Source organism: Neoarius graeffei, chromosome 9, assembly GCF_027579695.1.
Source record: "Neoarius graeffei isolate fNeoGra1 chromosome 9, fNeoGra1.pri, whole genome shotgun sequence".
NCBI classification, from domain to species: Eukaryota; Metazoa; Chordata; class Actinopteri; order Siluriformes; family Ariidae; genus Neoarius; species Neoarius graeffei.
The window spans coordinates 69711398-69733861 of NC_083577.1; the positions used below are offsets into that span (position 1 = coordinate 69711398).

The window sequence follows — 22464 nt, forward strand, 5'->3', positions numbered from 1 at the left end:
ACAAGGTGGAAGTCCGCGCCGTTTTTCAGCAGTCGCGTCACATGACCAACGCCAGCGAATCAGGAAGGTGGATGTCACAGTGACGTTGTCCAATGACGACGCCAGCTAGAGCTCAGCACAGCGTATCCGCGTATTCTCAATGTTTACACAGCACCGGACCAGACACGATCTGGATTGAATACGTGGACCCTGGCGGATTCCCGTTTCCCGGCGTTTTAATGTAAACGGACAGTGCATCCGCGAAGAAAACGAGACAGATACGGTCTAATGTAAACTTGGCCTTAGAGTCATCAGTTAACCTAACCTGCATGTCTTTGGACTGTGGGGGAAACCGGAGCACCCGGAGGAAACCCACGCGGACACGGGGAGAACATGCAAACTCCACACAGAAAGGCCCTCGCCGGCCACGGGGCTCAAACCCGGACCTTCTTGCTGTGAGGCAATGGCGCTAACCACTACACCACCGTGCCGCCCACTGAGATAATCGCTTATCAGATTTTTATGTCTCAGTCTTGTACAACATACAACCCACATCACACCCATTAGATAAAAACCCTAAAAATGCACATTTCCTTATATTTGAAAAGCAATTCAAATAGTTTTCAGCCCATGGTTTAGAGTCTAAACCATGCACCCAGATTCACAACTTCTGCAGCAAGTTGTCATAACTGACAAAAATACTTCTCGAGATACTTGCTGTTTTAACAACTGTTTGCATGCGTCTGCTATACTTGGGAGACCCATTGCATAAATATACAGTGTCTTGCAAAAGTATTCATCCCCCTTGGTGTTCGTCCTATTTTGTCGCATTACGAGCTGGAATTAAAATGGATTTTTTGGGGGGTTAGCACCATTTGATTTACACAACATGCCTACAACTTTAAAGGTAAAAATTTTTCTTTACTGTTGTTTGTCTCTATTAGCTTAGCACATCTAGCCACTGGGATTTTTGCCCATTCCTCAAGGCAAAACTGTTCCAACTCCTTCAAGTTAGATGGGTTGCGTTGGTGTACAGCAATCTTCAAGTTATGCCAAAGATTCTCAAATGGATTGAGGTCTGGGCTTTGATTAAGCTATTCCAAGACATTTAAATGTTTCCCTTTAAACCACTCCAGTGTAGCTTTAGCAGTGTGTTTAGGGTCATTGTCCTGCTGGAATGTGAACCTTTGTCCCAGTCTCAAACCTCTGACTGACTCAAACAGGTTTTCCTCCAGAATTGCCCTGTATTTAGTGCCATCCATCTTTACTTCAGTCCTGACCAGCTTTCCTGTCCCAGGAGATCAAAAATATCCCCACAGCATGATGCTGCCACCACCATGCTTCACTGTAGGAATGGTGTTCTCAGGGTATTGGGTTTGCGCCACACATGATGTTTCCCATGATGGCCAAAAAGTTTAATTTTTTGTCTCATTTGACCAAAGAATCTTCTTCCATGTGTTTGGGGAGTCTGCCCCATGCTGTTGGGCAAACTCCAAACATGATTTCTTAAGCAATTACTTTTTTCTGGCCACTCTTCCATAAAGCCCCGCTCTGTGGAGTGTAAGGCTTAAAGTGGTCCTATGGACAGATACTCCCATCTCCACTGTGGATCTTTGCAGCTCCTTCAGTGTTATCTTTGGTGTCTTTGTTGCATCTCTGATTAATGCACTCCTTGCCCGGTCTGTGAGTTTTGGTGGGCGGCCTTCTCTTGTCAGGTTTGTAGTGGTGCTATATTCTTTCCATTTTGCTATATTGGATTTAATGGCGCTCCCTGGGATATTCAAAGTTTGGGATATTTGTTTATAACCCAACCCTGATCCATACTTCTCCACAACTTTATCTCTGACCTGTTTGGAGGCTCCTTGGTTTTCATGTTGCTTACTTAGTATTGTCGTAGAGTCAGGGTCCTTCCAGAACAGGTTGGTTTATACAGACATCATGTGAGAGATCATGGGACACTTTGATTGCACGCAGGTTGATCTTAATCAACTAATTATGTGACTTATGAAGTGAATTGGTTGGACCAACTCTTATTTAGGGGTTTCATACGAAAGGGGGTGCACAAGCCAGATTTCTGGGTTTTTTTTTTCATCTTAATTATTGTTTGTGTCACAATAAAACAACAATATGCACCTTTAAAGTGCAAAGTGCCAGTTCCTCAGGCCAGGACTCTGCTGTCTACCTTCATCTTAACAACAAAGGACACTCATTTCAGGATTGCAACGTACGCATTTTAGCCAGAGAGGATCGTTGGTATGAGCGAGGAGTTAAAGAAGCCATTTTTGTCAACCGGGAACGGCCATCACTCAGTGCGTTTACATGCACATAGAGAAAATCGAATTTCTGCCATTGCTCGACTGAAATCGAAGTTCTAAATGCCATGGAAACACCTTAGCTAGGCTGAAATTGAACCGAACTTGATTTCTCATAATCGAGCTACACGACCTAGATTATGTGATTTTAGCCGAGCTACTTAGTGCATATATACCCTATCGAGCTACGTAGTCGAGCTACTTACTTCCCTTCCGGAAGTGACAAGTGACGAGACCACAAGCAGGAAACACAACAGCCTTGGTCGGCATGACAACAGTAGAAGTAGCAAGCAGCAGAAGAGGTCAGGAGGAACAAGGAGACAAAAAACAAAAACAATTGAACTTTTTGTGTGTTTACTAAGACACAAGTTAAATTGTAAGCAAAAAACGGACTTTAGAAAAATATACAATTGTGCAAAATAAGTTCTCTTACAAAACAGTGGTCTGCGAAGGACAGTTTGTAGCCAACAGGTGGCAATGACATGTGGTGTGAATGTAAAGTGGAAATCACTCCTCTTCTTTATGACGACAACCGGAAGTGTACCAACACACCTGTGGCTCGGGTGCACAATGTACCTCACACAATAGCTCGATTTCCTTGTGTGCATGTAGGATTGGATTTCTCTGGCACCCCTGCTGGGACCCTTAGCTCGATTACCGACAGTAGCTTGATTTGGATGTGCATGTAAACGCACTGACTGAACAGAGGTGGGGGTCTAAGACATCAATTATCAGCCACCTACAATGCAGTCCTTGGCACACTTCCCAGACAACTGAATGCACATCAAAACCCAGCTGTTTTCAGTGACTCACAAGAGGACAGAGAGAATCAGCATTCCATTGATCACCTTAACGGGCAATCCATTGATCACCCTAACGACTCTCGAGGCTGTTCACATCCAGCCCCCAGTGACCCACACCAACAGGATGACTTAACGACACCTTAGATGAGCTTTTCATCCATGAGAGGATAAATACCTGATACTCCCTACTAGTCAGACAGAACTGAAGAAGCCTTTTAGGTGGGGTTTACATTCGATCGTATCAGCGGATCATCAGATTAACGTTTTTAAAAACGATTAGTGTGCACACAGCAACGCCAATACACGATTCGCGTGCACACAGCAACGCCAATACACGGATACGCTAATCACATGACTAATTCGGCACGTAAGTTGAAATGTGTCAGTGCGGCTCATCGCGTCCTCCTCAGCGGCTGCGCTCCAAATCACTCCGCCCTGAACAGCGAGTGCCCTCTGGAGGGTGCGCACTCCGGCCCTGCGCAGCTCACAGAGCGCGCGAGTGAAGTGCACAAGCAGTGATTCGGGACTGAGCCGCTGTGCGCAAATCACTTACCACTTGCAAGTGGAAGGATGGCAAGCCTAAAGACAATCATAACTACACAATGGGCAGTATTTGCATCAGTATTTGCAGTATTTTCATACTTTTATACTCTTTAATGAAAGGTGATACAAGGCGGAAGTCCGCGCCGTTTTTCAGCAGTCACGTCACATGACCAACGCCAGCGAATCAGGAAGGTGGATGTCACAGTGACGTTGTCTAATGACGACGCCAGCTAGAGCTCAGCACAGCATATCCGCGTATTCTCAATGTTTACACAGCACCGGACGAGACATGATCTGGATTGAATACGTGGACCCTGGCGGATTCCCGTTTCCCGGCGTTTCCAGGCGTTTTAATGTAAACGGACAGTGCATCCGCGAAGAAAACGAGACAGATACGGTCTAATGTAAACTTGGCCTCAGATGAGAGGTGAAACGTCTTCAAGAATCTTCAAGCAAGTCCAGTTGCTCTCTTTTACCACCCACAGTCACCTTTAAAGTGGTAGGCATGTTGTGTAAATCAAATGGTGTTAACCCCCAAAAATCCATTTTAATTCCAGCTTGCAAATACTTTTGCAAGTCACTGTACACATAATGAAGATTAAAAAGACTATAAATTGTAGATTCTGGAAAATGAGGTCTCAACACAAAGACGTCACAGTCCTCATGAGACTGATCACATCTGCTTACCTTTGAGATGTCCTGACCATCAACAAGGATGCAGCCTTCTTGCACGTCATAAAAACGGAACAGCAGCCGGATGATGGTACTTTTGCCTGACCCCGACTGTCCGACCTGGAGGAAAAATAAAAGACAGAAAAAAATACTGCACAGTTCTTTGTTTCAGCGCATTACTGAAGCTAGTCTTGTCACATAAAACTTACCAGTGCTACTGTTTGACCAGGCATCACTGTGAAGGATACATTTTGGAGAATGGCTTTCCTGTTGACATTCAAAATGCTGAGTGAGAAGTACACGATGACTTGTTTGTAATTTCTGCTTTATTGTCACCATGTACTTGAACTTACCCTGCAATGTACCTGAAACAGACATTTTGGAATTCAACTCTCCCTTCAGTACAAAGCAGGTCTACTGCATTCATATCATCTTTCACCTGCAGCACAGAAGATCAGAAGAGGGTGAATGAGGAGTGAGCTGAAGGGATTCACAAACGCAGCTCACAGGACTAAGACTAAAGACGGAGCGCTTCCACAGTGCAATTACATTCTAAGGTATAAACATCATACACTTCTACAGTAAGAAAAAATAAACATGAAAAAAGGTTATGATTTAGAAAAAAGGCCAAAAAAGGCCACTTGCACAGAAATCTATCCAGAAATCTGCAATTCGAAAACTACAGCTTTGCCATGCATATAAAATAAATCTGACAATGCAGTAAAGGCTTTGCTTAGATTTTTTCCAGTATTACCATATCAATGGCTTCTAAAGGGGCTTTGAATCCTGAGCAGTGCCGCTGGGTGTTGGTTGTGTGATTTGGTCAAGAGGCTTCCCACTGGGGGGGGGTAAACTATTGCTGAGTTTGTAAGTGATAATTTGCAAGTTGTAATGTCATTTCCCACCTCAAGACATTCAACATTAGAAGTGTGGAAAGAAAGAAAAAAAAATCCATGGATGCCTCAATGAAAACGTGTCTTGTTTGCTCTGTGAGCTACTTTAACCATGCTCTTACAGGTACAGTCCTGAGCAGACTTGGGTACGGGCAGTGGCGGCTGGTGTTTTTTTTTTTAATAAACAGCACAGTGAAATATATATCATTTAAAAGTTTATATGTAACTTTTTGCATTTGAATTTTAACCATGTTTCATCTGAATAACAAACATGATACACAGAAAAGTTATAACCCTTTAAAACTTGCAGTTTTGTCAACTGTCCTTTTGTGTAATTTGTACTTTGATTAAACAACGCATGCTTAATCTTTCGATTACGTTCATTATGTCTTATATTGAATATTGTTAGTTTTTTCTTTTTTATCAGACATCTAATTTTTTAGGTTTGTTTACCTGACATGTTTCGACGTACGACTGTCGTCTTCCTCAGAGTGTCACCGGATGTTATTGGTGACGCATCTTTTATCAGCTGATGTTTCCGAAGGCGTGGCCTTCCTGTCTGGTTTGACAGATCGGTCACGCCTTCTACTGTCAGTTCGTCCCCTGCAAGATGGCACTCCAGGTATGGGAGAGCATGTATGCTCCCTGATCTCAGTTGATGGTCCTCGGACTTCGCTTACGGATCTCTATGGCCTCCCTGATCCAGCGCTGATGTTTATTATCTTCTGTGCGGATGACTCTGGCATTCCCCCAGTCCATAATATGATTTTCCCTTTTGCAATGATCTGTTATGGCTGACTTATAATTTTCCTGTTGTGCCTTTTCTTTTATTGTTCGGGTTTGTCTTGTAGCTGTCTCCTTTTCGCACTCTTTCTTATGTTCATTTTTTCTTGTGTTGAAACTCCTTCCTGTCTCCCCGATGTAAGTTTTATTGCATAATTGGCATGGAATCTCATATACGGTGTTGCATCTGTTGTCCGGATGTATTCTGTCTTTGGGATGAACCAGGATCTGACGGAGTGTTGTGTGTGGTTTGACAGGTGTGCTAATGTTGTATTTCCTCATTGCTCTTTGAATGCGTTCCGTTATTCCTCTGATGTATGGTAATGTCACTACTCCCCTGTGTTCTTGTTTGTTGGTTTGTTTTTTCTCTTTCTTCTGTGTTTTATTGTTTTTGACCTGTTCCGCCCCTTTGGATATTGCCCATTGTGGATATTGACAAAAGGGAAAATCATATTATGGACTGGGGGAATGCCAGAGTCATCCGCACAGAAGATAATAAACATCAGCGCTGGATCAGGGAGGCCATAGAGATCCGTAAGCGAAGTCCGAGGACCATCAACCGAGATGAGGGAGCATACATGCTCTCTCATACCTGGAGTGCCATCTTGCAGGGGACGAACTGACAGTAGAAGGCGTGACCGACCTGTCAAACCAGACAGGAAGGCCACGCCTTCGGAAACATCAGCTGATAAAAGATGCGTCACCAATAACATCCGGTGACACTCTGAGGAAGACGACAGTCGTACGTCGAAACATGTCAGGTAAACAAACCTAAAAAATTAGATGTCTGATAAAAAAGAAAAAACTAACAAAACGCATGCTTAGCCTATCAATTTTTAGTTTCTCCTCCAAACATATTTTAGTGGAAAAATAATGATACAGTAAATTATCCACTTCGTTCACATTCATTACACCTGCAACTGAGTCTGTAGCATGCCTCATTGTGACGTATTACGGAAACACCACCAAAATGGGTTAGAATATATTCGTCCATTGAAACTCAAAACTAGGCGTCATGCTGTGCAGACATGACTGTCGCTGATCAGCTGCATGAACCTAGAGCAGAGAGCATCTCTGCCTACAGCACTGGGCTGATTTCAGTTAGCCCACAGCCTTGCTTCATATTAACCGCTAGTGGTGGTGTCACACTTGGTCAGAAAAATAATAATAATAAAAAAATCACAAATAATAATCTTTAAAATGTTTAACTGCAGACAGGGTGATGTAGATGCCCAAAATATGAAACCTTCTATTGAGTTTTCTTTTACCCATAAAATACAGGGACCTGCTAGCCCACTGAGAAGTCATCTCGGCTATGGGTATTGTTCTACTATAGCGAATATCAACCATTATTGCAATATTCTGGACTGAATTGCAGCTACAGCAGCATACAACAGCAAGTAGCTTAGCAACAAGCTTGCCAGCTATCATTAGTGATAATTCTAATATTGATGATTACCTTCTCAAAACACTGATTACTATGATCATCGTTATAGATTTAATCAAGTACTGTGTCTGTATATTAACTGATCTAAAGCCAGATACTGCTATAAACTAATTTAAAAGTCGTCAAGGGGCACTTTACACTGTTCACTTTGTGCACAGCCATGTTGATTTGACATCACTCCGTAAATAGAGAAAGAACTGCAAGTTAATACAACTACACAAGTTGAAATCTTAAGTTGAGGGGTTGTTTTCGGTGGCTTTTACTGGTTGTAGGTGAGGAATTACAAGTTGCAATTTCACCTCTAATGCAGCATTAGCCCCAAGTCTGGACTATTGTGTATGAATGTATGCCTATACGTGCGTGTATAACGCAGGCTGAATCTACTCAGTAAATAATTGGCCTGGTGGACAGAAACATTTCCGCTACGTTCACACTGCAAGGCTTAATGCTCAATTCCGATTTTTTTGAGAGGTCGTTCACATTAACAAATATATGCGACTTGTATGTGATCCTCAGTATGAACGAAAAGCGACCTAAAAGTGTTCCGCATGCGCATTGCAGGATACGACGACGTCACACGCAGTGAGCATGGCCAGTGTTTACGGAAGTAAAACCGCCCAGTTGCGGTATGACCCATCCAATCTAGCTTGAATAGCTGCATCCCCCCAAATGGAAATCAGCTCCCTAACCTCTGCGTCCTTCCATTGAGAAGATTCAGAACCTTCACAGCCCGAAGCGTCCCTCGCATTGATGTCATGCGCAGGGGCGCAGATACGTTTTTTGAACTGGGAGGGACAAAGCTGCCAGCAAACAAACCCCAACCCCGATATGCCTGTCAAACTTGTTGTGGGTTACCATAGCAACCAAGCTCGAGCTCGCAACCTGTGCAGTCTGCGCAGCTCAACCAACCGAATATCAGTCTTTGTTTTATGTGAGTTGTTGCAACTATGTATACACTGCTGTGCACTTCAATAAACCGAATGGTAATTAGTCTTTTGATTTTTCCGTGAGGTTTGCCTTATGCAAAGAAAGACAGCATAGACGTTTTTTCCTCCCTATAAGTGGGGGGGACCGAACGAGGTGAATTTAAATCTGGGTGGGACGAGTCCCACCCTCTATCTGCGCCCGTGATTATGCGCCATGTTGTTGTAACTTTTTTTGAGAGACCCGCTGCCTACTTCAGCACAGAATAGTGACGTTTGTGGCTTGTTGATGACGTGTAAGTCGGATGAATGCGACCTGGCGGTTCAGACTGAAGTCGCATATGAAAAGAGCGGATAGGAATCGGAATTAGGACCACATATCCAAACAGCCTGGGTCGGATTTGAAAAAATCGGATCTGTGTCGTTCATATTGTCAATAAAAGATCGGATACAGGTCACATATGGGCGAAAAGATCAGATTTGAGTCACTTCAGCCTGCAGTGTGAATGTAGCCTTCCTCACTATCCCCAATAACCGAAGTCAGGTGGTCATGGTTAAGAAACTCATAGCCCTAGTATCAAATGATCTGCCCACCCAGGGTACCTGAATTTCTACAGTTACGATATCGTCTGCATGTATACACATCCATGCACTGATTTTTATTGTCAGTTCAATATGGAAACAAATTTGAATATCATGATAACGATCAACTTTTCCAAGCAACTGTATTGAAAAAGGTTTATGAGGCTCACAGTGTGATGTTCCCTAAAAAATCTGGGTTGCTATTATATATTAAAGCACATTGATTCCAGGCTGTTGCATGTGGGTTAGGGTTTGTTGTAGCACTGTTTTCAAAATTGCCTTCTCTTATACATCACACCAAAACAATGGTCTGTGGTTATTCATTTGCAATGTTAGTCAAAAAAATTACCTCTAGTTGTAGAAGCAATATGGCCCCATATATCATATAAAATATTATGTTTAGGGTGAAGGACTAGTTTAGCATCCATATACCTGTATTTTCTTAGAACTTCATTTATGAATTTGAACAAACTTCTTATTAAATGGCCTTGTTTAGTGACTGGAACTCCTAGTCTTTCCAGTAATATCTCATCTTAAAGCCACCATTTTATTAGAAGAGTTCACAATTTAAAAACAAGTGCTGCCAGGCAAAACAAACCTCACCCGGCAGCACTTATTTTATACTTTTATGTTGATAATGGTAATATTTCTCAATCATCAGCTGTCAGGTTATAGTCCTATGAAAATCCATGACCTTGAGTTTGACATTTCAAAGTCATTCAAGGACAAAGGTCATGGCAGCAACTGAAAGCCCATATGGGACGACTTATATGTTGATAATGGTAAATATCTGTCTACCATCAACCGTTTTCAAGTTACAGCCCTCTGAAAATCTCTGACCTTGAGTTTGACATTTCAAGGTCACTCAAGGTCAAAGATCATGGTGCCAAATGAAAGGCCATATGGGAGTTCCTATATACTCATAATAGTAAACATCTGTCTATCGGCAACCGTTTTTGAGTTATAACAGAAAATGTTATTTTGACCGAAAGGTTGACCTTTCTAGTGACCTTGACCCAATGACCCCCAAAATTTAATCAGGTAATCTATGGACCAGTGCCCACCTGCCCTGAAAATGTGAAGTCAATCGGTGCAACCATCCAGACGCTAGATTGTTAACAGACAGACACACAAACAAACAAACAAACCACACTGATTACAATACCTCGCTCTGCTTACTCCATAGCGGGCGAGGTAAATAAATAAAAAAGGGGGAAAAAAACCCTCTTCAAACAGTCAACAAACCGACAGGCTGTCAACAACTTGTCGTCAAACAACCAATCAACTAATTCTAAATAATGCCAACAATTTATGTTTGTTGATGTTTAGTAGACAACCACACTTTTCAGACTCTCCATTTGTTCATTTTGGCTTTCATTTATAGTCCAGGTTATAGAACTTGATGTTTAGTACACTGACCATAGACTAGAAACTCATCTGTTACCCCATCACGATTTCAAATCCAATTCAAGACTCTTATGACATATTGCTTAAAGACAAAGATATACGACATATGACAGGAAAGAACGTTCGAACTGATTACACCGATTATAACTTCAGTAAGCCAAGATTACAATTGGTCCAATAATGCAAACAGACAACATGCAGAATTCATTTCCAACCTCTTTCTCTTCTGTTAAGAGCTCAAGCATGTTCTCCATATCGACAAAAGCAGTCTGGATCATCCTAGAGAAAAAGATCCACGTTATTAAAATGATTTCACAATGAATCAGTGTAAATCAACGAACAAAAAAAAATCAGCTCGTCCACCTGTAGTATGTGCCAAACCAGTTGAGAGGTATGTAAAGCTGGACAATGTAGGTCCCAAACAGAACATAGTCCCCAACCTAGAGTGTAACCAATGATCAGAGAAATAAATGAGAAAAACACACACATACAGTAGATCAGGACTAAATTAGCTATAGAGGCTTTCCACAGTCACGTGACCCCCATAGCAACAGTAATTACATTGCCATGACAGGAGGTATGCTTGTAGTGCTTCATTCAGATGAGTTAGTTGTTATTGAATGGTATGGGAAGGTTTTGCTGCGTTTTTGGATGTGCAAATCATTCTGAATGAAACAAAGACATCAGCTTTTTTTAATTTACCCAAAGTAATTCATTATCAGGGAAAAAAAAAAAAAGAGAAATTTCCAAATGTAGAAGGGGAAAAATGGCTCACAAACATACAAAGTGCAGTGAGGTGCTCATTCTTATACAGTGAAGTGAACATGAGCTTGAGCACCTCACTGCAATTTGTCTCTTACGCTCATTTTCACTTCACTGTACAACCCCGATTCCAAAAAAGTTGGGGCAAAGTACAAATTGTAAATAAAAACGGAATGCAATAATTTACAAATCTCAAAAACTGATATTGTATTCACAATAGAACATAGACAACATATCAAATGTCGAAAGTGAGACATTTTGAAATTTCATGCCAAATATTGGCTCATTTGAAATTTCATGACAGCAACACATCTCAAAAAAGTTGGGACAGGGCAATAAGAGGCTGGAAAAGTTAAAGGTACAAAAAAGGAACAGCTGGAGGACCAAATTGCAACTCATTAGGTCAATTGGCAATAGGTCATTAACATGACTAGGTATAAAAAGAGCATCTTGGAGTGGCAGCGGCTCTCAGAAGTAAAGATGGGAAGAGGATCACCAATCCCCCTAATTATACGCCGACAAATAGTGGAGCAATATCAGAAAGGAGTTCGACAGTGTAAAATTGCAAAGAGTTTGAACATATCATCTACAGTGCATAATATCATCAAAAGATTCAGAGAATCTGGAAGAATCTCTGTGCATAAGGGTCAAGGCCGGAAAACCATACTGGGTGCCTGTGATCTTCAGGCCCTTAGACGGCACTGCATCACATACAGGCATGCTTCTGTATTGGAAATCACAAAATGGGCTCAGGAATATTTCCAGAGAACATTATCTGTGAACACAATTCACCGTGCCATCCGCCGTTGCCAGCTAAAACTCTATAGTTCAAAGAAGAAGCCGTATCAAAACATGATCCAGAAGCGCAGACGTCTTCTCTGGGCCAAGGCTCATTTAAAATGGACTGTGGCAAAGTGGAAAACTGTTCTGTGGCCAGACGAATCAAAATTTGAAGTTCTTTATGGAAATCAGGGACGCCGTGTCATTCGGACTAAAGAGGAGAAGGACGACCCAAGTTGTTATCAGCGCTCAGTTCAGAAGCCTGCATCTCTGATGGTATGGGGTTGCATTAGTGCGTGTGGCATGGGCAGCTTACACATCTGGAAAGACACCATCAATGCTGAAAGGTATATCCAGGTTCTAGAGCAACATATGCTCCCATCCAGACGACGTCTCTTTCAGGGAAGACCTTACATTTTCCAACATGACAATGCCAAACCACATACTGCATCAATTACAGCATCATGGCTGCGTAGAAGAAGGGTCCGGGTACTGAACTGGCCAGCCTGCAGTCCAGATCTTTCACCCATAGAAAACATTTGGCGCATCATAAAACGGAAGATACGACAAAAAAGACCTAAGACAGTTGAGCAACTAGAATCCTACATTAGACCAGAATGGGTTAACATTCCTATCCCTAAACTTGAGCAACTTGTCTCCTCAGTCCCCAGACATTTACAGACTGTTGTAAAGAGAAAAGGGGATGTCTCACAGTGGTAAACATGGCCTTGTCCCAACTTTTTTGAGATGTGTTGTTGTCATGAAATTTAAAATCACCTAATTTTTCTCTTTAAATTATACATTTTCTCCGTTTAAACATTTGATATGTCATCTATGTTCTATTCTGAATAAAATATGGAATTTTGAAACTTCCACATCATTGCATTCCATTTTTATTTACAATTTGTACTTTGTCCCAACTTTTTTGGAATCGGGGTTGTAGAAGAATGAGCACTTTGCTGCACTTCTGAAAAATTTTTTTTGGAATTCTTACCTTGGTGGAAATGAAGTGAGCATACCATCGGGCTTTTGACCTCTCTGACACCGAGCCCCGCTGAATATTTGCAAGCCATTTTTCCCTTCAATGTTTCGAAATCTTTCTAGTTTTTCCCCCGATGATGAATTACTTTTAGTCCATTTAAAAAAATCTGATGTCTTTGTTTAGTTCAAAACGATTTGCACAGCCAAAAACGTAGCAAAACCTGCCCATACCGATCAATAACAACTAAATCAGCTGAATGAAGCACTACAAGCTGCCTCTTGTCATGGCGGTGTAGTTACTGTTGCTATGGGGGTCACGTGACGGTGCAAAGCCTCTAATGCCGCTTTTCCACTACAAACGCGGCTGAGTCGGGCTGAGCCGTGCCGTGCTGAGTCGGGCTGAGCTGTTGGAGTTGCATTTCGACTACAACCGCGCTGAACCGTGCTGGCTGGAAGTGGGTGGACACATTGGGTGGAGTTAGCGAAAGTGGGTGGACGTCACGTGATGTCGTTAAGCAGCGCAAACAGTGACATCAGTGAGCTTTTAAGCGGTAGTCTCACGACCCGAATAGTAAACAATAAACATGGAGGACATGGAGTCGTTAGTGTTGCTGGTCTTGGTGCTGTGGCTTGTTGTCACCGACAACGCGGACAGATACTGGCAAGAGCGTATAGATGAGGCGAGGCGCATAAGGCTTCAGAAATTCTCGTAATTCGTAATTATTATTCTTCCGGGTTTACGGTGTTTACAGATCCCAGCGTGCTGGCGGGGCGTGTGTGGGCATGTGAGGACACTCCTCCTCACCAATCAGTGCACAGGGGAGTGTCTGCTCACGCCCCCAGCCTCACTCGGCTCGCTTTGGCTCGCTTCAGCCCCACTCCAAAACGGTGCGAGTTTTAGGGGCTAAGCAGGGCTGAAGCGAGCTGAGTCGTGCTGGTTTTTGGTAGTCAAAACGCGAGCCGTGTCGGGCTGAAGTGAGCTGAAGTGAGCTGAAAAAGGGTAGTGGAAAAGGGCCATATTAGTAATAAAGTGCCCCAATTCTCTACAGTCCAGGATTGAACAAATACCCAAGACAAGCACAGGCTGATGGTTGAGTGAACAAATGAGAATGGATAAATAGGAGGTTTTTGGATTAACGTGAAGGGTGAAAGCAGTACCTGGAACTGGTCTACTGTGACAAAGTATGCACAAAGCAGAGATCCAGCAAGCAGGCCAGAGCCTATGATCAAGTTTTGGGTTTGGTTTAGCAGGGCCAGAGAGGCATTAGTCTTCCATTCCGAGGCCTGGGGACATGATAAAAGTCTCAGTTGAACACATAAAAACCATCTTGCTGACATTTCACATAATAAAAACAATTCTGCTTTCACAGCACAGAATGGCTCACTACTAATAACACCTTTATCTGAAGTATGCACAAATATGCTGTTCATTTAAATTAACCTAATACTAAAAGATTGTTCACAAAAATATACCTAAACAAAAATAACACTAAGGTCACTGGCAGAACAATACGCATGATCAAATAGCAACAGTATTTCTGTTGGTATCCAGTCATTCAGTACAAGTCTTTTCACCCAAGTCATTTAGCACAAATCTGAAGACATTTAGCACAAGTCCTAAGAAGATTTAATCTTTATTTTAAATACCCACTGATCATGTTTAAAGATGTCTGATGGATTTTTTTATGGAAGTTGTGATTGTATTTCGCCATGTTTGATGTAACCCACGTTAGTCATAGTATGGCCGTTTCCATAACACCAAAAAGGAGGACACTTTACAAAATTCAGTGAAGCAAAGCCAAAAGTGGAAAATAATCAAAACCTATAACACATAATAAGACTCTGGTGCACTTACCATGAATAAGGTTTATTTTGTCATCTTTAGGTAATGAAGTTTCATGGAAAAATTATAAAAATAAAGAGGCACCTGTGCTCTGACTGTTGTCTGTACAGCATGTCGCTCAATTGCACCTTTCTCTTTGCTGCTTACATCGACATCGCAACGACACAATGTACAGGAAGTCACCCTTTCTGCTTTTTGCAATGAACTGATGATCTTCGCAAAACTGGGTCTGTAGCTGGCCAAACTGTCTCTGACCTGGTGTGATGTGACCTCAAGCCACATGGCTAATTTGGTTACGTTCAGCTACTGACCAATCAAATTTCAAATATTTGACACCTTCATCCAAAGATTTGTAAAATCAAAAGTCTTTATGGAGTATATAATTAGGCAAAACCTATGTATTAATACCATTACCCATTAATGTTTTGTTCAGGCCTATTCATTCATTTTATACCATTAGAGAAAGTATAAAACTGAGATGCTCTCAAAAGGAGAACAAATGAGTGTCCGGCTCAAAACTGCACCGGTAGACGGATGTGTTATTTCAAAACCGGACTGTCCGACCTAAAACCTGACAGATGGTCACCTTAGGCTACATCCACACGACAATGGCAACGAGATGTTATTTAAAAAAATATCGCGTCCACATGGGCAACGATCAGTAAAATATCAGGTCCATATGGCAACGCAACGCTTGCTGAAAACGATGTAATACACATGCCACACCTCTAGGGGCGCTGTAAGACAGTCCCTTCGGAGACACCAGAACAATAGAAGAAGTAAGGACGCATGCGCATAAACTATTATGCGCGAGACTTCATATTAGCCACATAGTCAGAAAAATCTGTTCGTAAAATTACATTATAATGACCAAATACAATGAAAAGTATTTTTCCAGTCTCACCTGTGAAAGGTAATCCCATGTGATCTCGTTTGGACGGTAAACCTGTTGGTACAGTTAAACGCAGCACACGAATGAGGCATCTTTATTCTCCGCTTTGACCCATCCAATATGGCGGCGAGGATGACGTATGATTCTACGCGGAAGGCGGCGTCTTTAATGGTCCGGAATAAATTGAATGCTACACGTTGATGGATTAATTTGTTCTTCTACGCCCTTTTTGTGGAATGTATTGTAGGACTTAAACCAACATCTGAAGAGGTGAGATCGCTCCTTTTTTTCCCTATTTTTGCTGGCGGGATTGACTCTGCCCTAAGGGCTATTCTCTCTCTCTCTCTCTCTCTCTCTCTCTCACTTTGCACCATTACACAATAAATATTCACAGTGAAAATATTTTGTAAGCGCGTTTCATGAACCAAGTTATAGGATTTGTTGACAACTCGCATCGAGTTCGTTACACTTCTACCCGGCGTGAAGCACTCAGTCATGTGGTTGTGACGTCATCGTAAACAAATCCGTTCTACTCATCCAGACGACTTCACAACGGCAACGTTGCCAGATCTTTCCACTCTGGAACCCGTTCTCAAAAGATTGCGTTTTGGGGCACCCAAAATGCCGGTGCCGTGTGGACGCCAGGCCGAAACGATAAACAACTGTATCGGATTCACCTGAATCCGTTGCCGTGTGGACAGGGCCTTAGTCAGTCATCAATCCTCCCTCCAAATGATTTAACGACACGAGACATAATTTGCTAAGCTTAAAAATCTTCACTATGTATCCCATTGTTTTAGATAGGACTTTAGATTTGTGCTAAATGGCTTGTGCGAAAAGACTTTTGTGCTAAATGACCATTCTGTTAATTTTGCATTGTTGGTGCTACTAGTCTTTTTTTTAATTATTATTATTATTATTATTATTATTAAACGTTTTACAGATCTTGAGGTTTAACATAGCAAATTGTTTCTTGTGACACAAACTAAGATACTTTTTTTTTTTTTTTAATTTCCAACTTGTCTATGCTAATGTCTCAAATTATATACTAGCCTGAGTTCACATGTCAAAACAGTAGGTCACTAATTTTGTATACCCATACTGCTATAGCATTACATTGGATCACATCAAAAAGTTTTAACGACTTTACCTGATATTTTAAGATAGCGTCCTCAAAGCGCCTGACTTCATAATTCTCTGAATTGTAGTATTTTACCTACAAAGAAACAGGACTTTTTGCACTGAGAGTTAAACATGTATAGCTCAAGTGCAGAGCCATTTGCTCAACATCAACTTACAGTTTCAAAGTTGAGAAGTGAGTCCACTGCCTTGGATTTGGCGTTGTTGTCTTGCATGTTCATTTCACGTCTGTATTTGGTTCTCCACTCTGTGATGATTATAGTCAGTGCTGCAAACAGATGAGACCATTCACCCAATAGCACAAGAAAATTGTATGTCTATTAATCTGTTTACGTTAAATAACGCACATAGTGGATCTACGAATGCACTAGTTAATAAAACAGTAGTTTCTAACATACTGAATATACTTACTGAGGTAGATGAACATGCAGATAAATACGATGAGGCCGAACCAGGCGTTAAAATAAGAGACAAAGTAAATGATGGCAATGATAACATCAGCTAGAGTTGGCAGCATGGTGAACATAATATAACTATGGAGACAAAGGATTCATAATTTAATCTTTTGACAGAAGAAACTGACGCAGTTATTTAACAGATCAGAGACCTGAGGACTAGCTGACATATACATAATATTACATAGTAATAACTCAAAAACACGAGTGTACTCTAATAAGTGGCCAACGGAGGCTGTGCCACGGTCGATGCTGCGCAGGACGTCACCCGTTTTTCTGCCCAGGTGCCAGCGCAGAGACAGGGCATGCAGGTGGGCAAACAACTCCAGCTGCACCGTGCGACTGGTGTGCTGCTGAACGCGTGTCCACAGGAAAGAACGCATGTTACTGACAAAGCCTGATGTCCCTGCAAATGACAAGGAAGAAGACATTTCTTAGAGTGTTGGAGAGACTCCAATGTATTAAACTGGAATTGTTTGTGAAATTTTTTAATTAAAACAGTTCTGACATAATCTCCATCAATAATTTGTTGCTTTGCAAACAGGCATCACAACTGCACACTATTTGTCTGTAATAACGCCGTGCGTTTTGTAAATGAACCTGATCAAGACATCTACTGGGCACAGAGAGAGACAGCCCCTTCAAGAAGAGGCTTTGTGAAACTTCAAATAATCAATTTCGTGTGGGCCATCATGCCACAAAATTAAACATAATTTTACAGTCCATTAATCTCTGACATCAGAAGTCTGTAAGACACATGCAGAATGATTCTTAATTTTAGTTCTTCCTAGCATAAGGAAAGCCAGTGTAGGCAGTGGGCACTCGGGATGGTAAGATCCACTGATTCGTACTGGTGCGCTGGCATAAAAAGTTCACGACATGATTGCCCTGATTTAAAAAAAAAAAGTGTCCAGTGGATACAATTTGGGACGAACTCAGGATGTATCGTTTAACATCTTTGCATCTGGAAAATAAGATTTATGAATATATAATTATTAGTAGAGGCTATATGCCTATTATTTAGAAATGTAACCAACAGTTTTATATTTAGATTGATTCCTCATCTTTAAACAGTTTCTCAAGCGTGCTCATCCATCTCCACTATTGTCAGTGACCAATTCTTGTCAAGTCTCTCGGCCAATCTCATCACAGATTATCATGGAGGACGAAGAGCTACCCTATTATATTGCATAGCATCACATTCTTTTGCATCACATTGTGTTAAATCAAATCGTGCCAAATCACACTGCATCATAATGGGCTGAATCATATCTTACTGCATTAGTAATTGCTTCATATATACACTGTTCAACCAAAAAAAAAGCTGCCATTTGGATTTAAATAAACAAATACTTAAGAGCATTTGATTGGATAATGACTGCAGTGATTGTGTTTCAGCTGGCAGCAATTCTTTTAACCCTTACTGATGCAGTGAGTAGCTTCTCATTTCTTTAACAGCTATGTCGAAAGACGCATCTCGTGGTCGTGGAAGAACTGTTACTGTGTTTCAAACGGATCAAATTATCGGCCTGCATCAAGCAAAGAAAACAGCTAAGGAGATTGCTGAAATTAATGGAATTGGGGTAAGAACTGTTCAACGCATTATTAAAATCTGTAAGCATAGTGATGAACTGTCAAGTTCGTGGAAGAAACGTGGTTGGGAAAAAAATCTTGACTGACTGATCGGCAATCATTCAAATGATTGGTGAAGTCTCATCTCATCTCATTACCTGTAGCCACTTTATCCTGTTCTACAGGGTCGCAGGCAAGCTGGAGCCTATCCCAGCTGACTACGGGCGAAAGGCGGGGTACACCCTGGACAAGTCGCCAGGTCATCACAGGGCTGACACATAGACACAGACAACCATTCACACTCACATTCACACCTACGGTCAATTTAGAGTCACCAGTTAACCTAACCTGCATGTCTTTGGACTGCGGGGGAAACCGGAGCACCCGGAGGAAACCCACGCGGACACGGGGAGAACATGCAAACTCTGCACAGAAAGGCCCTCGCCGGCCACGGGGCTCGAACCCGGTCCTTCTTGCTGTGAGGTGACAGTGCTAACCACTACACCACCGTGCCGCCATTGGTGAAGTCGAATCATAAAAATAAAAACAAGCGTGCTCTGAGAGCACAATATCCCCCGCTGGCAACTATATCTATGCTATAAGTGCTTAATACACCCTCATGAAATTGTCAAAGTACAAGTTTGGTAATCAAGGGCCATAACTCTGGTGAAATGTGACCGCATTGAACTAAATTGCAATATGCGTATTACCAACATATAACAAAGCCTTTTGCTAAGTTTCGTGAAATTCCTCCAAGAGTTGCGAGAGGAGTTCATTTCAGAAGACTAGCACACCCTCAGGAAATTGTCAAAGTACAAGTTTGGTAAGCAAGGGCCATAACTCTGGTAAAATGTGACTGAACTAAACGAAATTGCAATATGCATATTACTGACATATAACAAAGAAAAAATTGTGAGAAGAAATTGTGAGAAGAGTTGATTTCAGAAGGTGAGTACCCTTCCCGGGATGGACGGACAAAACAGACATCGCCACGACATAATCCCCCTTCGGGCCTTTCGGCCAGCGGGGGATAACAATCGACAGCAGAACTCACGGCTGTTTCATCATGAAAGTTAGAGCATTCCCACACATGATGCCACGAGAACTCACAGGACTAGGACTAAACAGCTGTGTGGCCAGAAGAAAACCAAAACGATTAGTGAGGCTAATCAGAAGAAAAGGCTTCAATTTGCTAGCAAGCAGAAAGACTGGCCTCTAGAGCAATGGAAAAAGGTCATGTGGTCTGACGAGTCTAAATTTCCCCAATTCCAGAGCAATGGGCACATCAGGGTAAGAAGGGAAGCGCGTGAAGCAATGCACCCATCATGCATGGTAGCCACTGTACCAAACCTCTGGAAGCAGTGTTATCATCTGGGGTTGCGTCAGTTGGTCAAGTCGAGGCTTAGCAATGTTATATGGCAATAAAATGAAATCAGCTGACTACCTGAACGTACCGAATGACCAGGTTATTACATCAATGGATTTTTTTCCCCTCCCTGATGGCAAATACATAAAATTAGGGCTCAAATAGTGAAAGAGTGGGTCAGGAAGCATGAGGAATCATTTTCATACATGAACTGGCCACCACAGAGTCCTGACCTTAGCCCCACTGAAAGTCTTTGGGATGTGAGAGAAGACTTTACATCGTGGTTTGAGTCTCCAGTCATCAATACAAGCTCTTGGAGAAAGATTAATGCATATTTGGATGGAAATATTGTGATGATATATGAGGTTGTTGAAACAATGCCACAGTGAATGCATGCCATAAGCAAGGCCAAAGGGGGCCCAATGAAATATTAGTGCGTGCAACTTTTTTTGGCCAGGCAGTGCATTTGTAATGTATCGAATCATTGGCAATGCATTGATATGTGTATCGCATCGGCCTAGGCGATGGAGATGCACATCCCTAGTGAGCACTGAGCAATTAAAGATATGATGTAGAATGCGATGTGCGTGTTCTGCAGCTCACCTGCTCCCCCACCCTGGAGGAACTTGAGAAGGACGTAGATACACACAGTGGTTGCTAGGCTTCTCCAATTCTCCTTGTCTGATAACTGATTTACTACAAAATGCATAAGCACAGCATACAGAAAGAGTTAGATTAGGTTGATTAGAATGGTGCCAGCTACATTTTTCCATCTTATCTTGAGCTTAAAGAGCGTCGGGAATCCACCTGACACATTGCTGCTTGATATGCTACAAATGCTGACCGAGGTTTTACCCATTTGGTGTGTTTTGAGAAAGCTATTACCTTCAGTCATCACACATTTCTGGATTTAATAATTTATTTTCATATAAAGAATATCTTTGATCGGCTTGTTAAAGTCAAGCTGGAAAAACATCTAGTTTCCATTTCATTCTCATTAGACTGTTTCCGTTTCTTTGCTTATAAAAGTGCTGAGTAATAATTTACACCAGCATCTGTTTTAGAAAGGGAGGAAGTTGATGAACCTAAGCCCACAAAACCAAGGCAAAGCCAACCTTTGGGGTTCTTTATTTAGACAGAGAAATTCCCAGCCCTCTGGGTTTTAGTCATAAAGCAATTCAGAAGAGCTTTCCAAAGATGGGTTTTGTGATTACAATATTTTTAAAGCACAATACACTGAGAACAAGCATATTAAGGACTGAACTTTAACTTTGGTTGCTGTGTAAAAAAACAGATACAATAAAACATTAATTATATGATATGAAAGACAGAGTCCATGACCTCAGTTAAAGACTCCTCAGTTCTTTGTCCTCGTCTCACTGACTTATGCATGAGCTCAGAATAGAAAGCGGTGCAAAAAAGCCACAGTGCATCCACGCTCAGGATGATGTATTAAAGAAGGAGGGCTTCGGTCTCAGCTGAGAGAGAATACAGACCTTTCCTTTCATTTACATTCATGGCCATTTGGATTGTGCACTCTGAATCAAATAGGAGGGGGAAAAAAGCCAGGGGAATGAAGAAAGCACAAAAAAAAAGCACTATGAAGAGAAATTTCCCCACAGTGAGGTGCAAAAAAACATTTATTCTCTTACTTTCTTTTGGTCAGGCTGGCGAGTGATTTTCAGCCTTGGCATGGGGCAGAGGGGGCTGTGGACAAAAAGCTCCTTGTACCAGCGTGTTAACTTTGCTAAAGGCCCCTAATGCCCCCTAATCGTGACTGGCAGGGTTGGTGACCTCCCCTATCACCCCCACAGACCTCACAAAAGCCCACTTCTCCTCCAGCACTGCTTTCATCTGGATCCAAATGCAAAAGCACTCAGACTGAGGAGAGGACACTGAGACACATCACTTCTGTTCACCTGAGTCAGGCTGGGAGCGCGGAGGGAAGAAGCTCACTAGTTAGAAAAACGCAAAAGCCTAATTAGTGGTGATAATTTGCAATACTGGGGGATACTGAGGGAGTGAGGAAGAAGTAAAATTCAGAGAATGAGGGTGATGTGAGTGAGAGAAGAGGGGGGATGATGGAGGGGGATTCAAAGGCAAGAGAGAGAGAAAGGGTGAAATGAAGCCTTGAGCCATGGAAAGGTTTAGCATAGTTGGGCTTTGTCCCACGTTTCCTTTGTAAAAGTCAGATGCTTTTCGGCTTGTGAGAGCGAAGGGCTTTGACTTGCAAGGGCTTTTGGGCAGCCAATCCAGTTGACCCAAAACAACAAGGAGCTGAAAACACTCAACAGGGAATGACAAAAATAAAAGCTTTTTTGTCTTCCAT

General features: G+C 42.0%; 1 protein-coding gene across 2 annotated transcripts in view; it reads right to left on the reverse strand.

Moving 5' to 3' along the window:
- Nucleotides 1–22464, reverse strand: part of abcb6b (ATP-binding cassette, sub-family B (MDR/TAP), member 6b) — a 138300-nt gene that overhangs the window by 58937 nt on the left and 56899 nt on the right. For both annotated transcript variants that reach the window (XM_060930174.1, XM_060930175.1), the window contains exons 3-13: nucleotides 20739–20831; nucleotides 17411–17603; nucleotides 17154–17275; nucleotides 16901–17010; nucleotides 16753–16818; nucleotides 14026–14151; nucleotides 10708–10784; nucleotides 10560–10623; nucleotides 4663–4748; nucleotides 4519–4576; nucleotides 4325–4429 (exon numbers count right to left, since the gene is read on the reverse strand). In XM_060930174.1, the coding sequence (XP_060786157.1) occupies nucleotides 4325–4429; nucleotides 4519–4576; nucleotides 4663–4748; nucleotides 10560–10623; nucleotides 10708–10784; nucleotides 14026–14151; nucleotides 16753–16818; nucleotides 16901–17010; nucleotides 17154–17275; nucleotides 17411–17603; nucleotides 20739–20831 (1100 nt within the window). The remainder of the gene's footprint in view (nucleotides 1–4324; nucleotides 4430–4518; nucleotides 4577–4662; nucleotides 4749–10559; nucleotides 10624–10707; nucleotides 10785–14025; nucleotides 14152–16752; nucleotides 16819–16900; nucleotides 17011–17153; nucleotides 17276–17410; nucleotides 17604–20738; nucleotides 20832–22464) is intronic.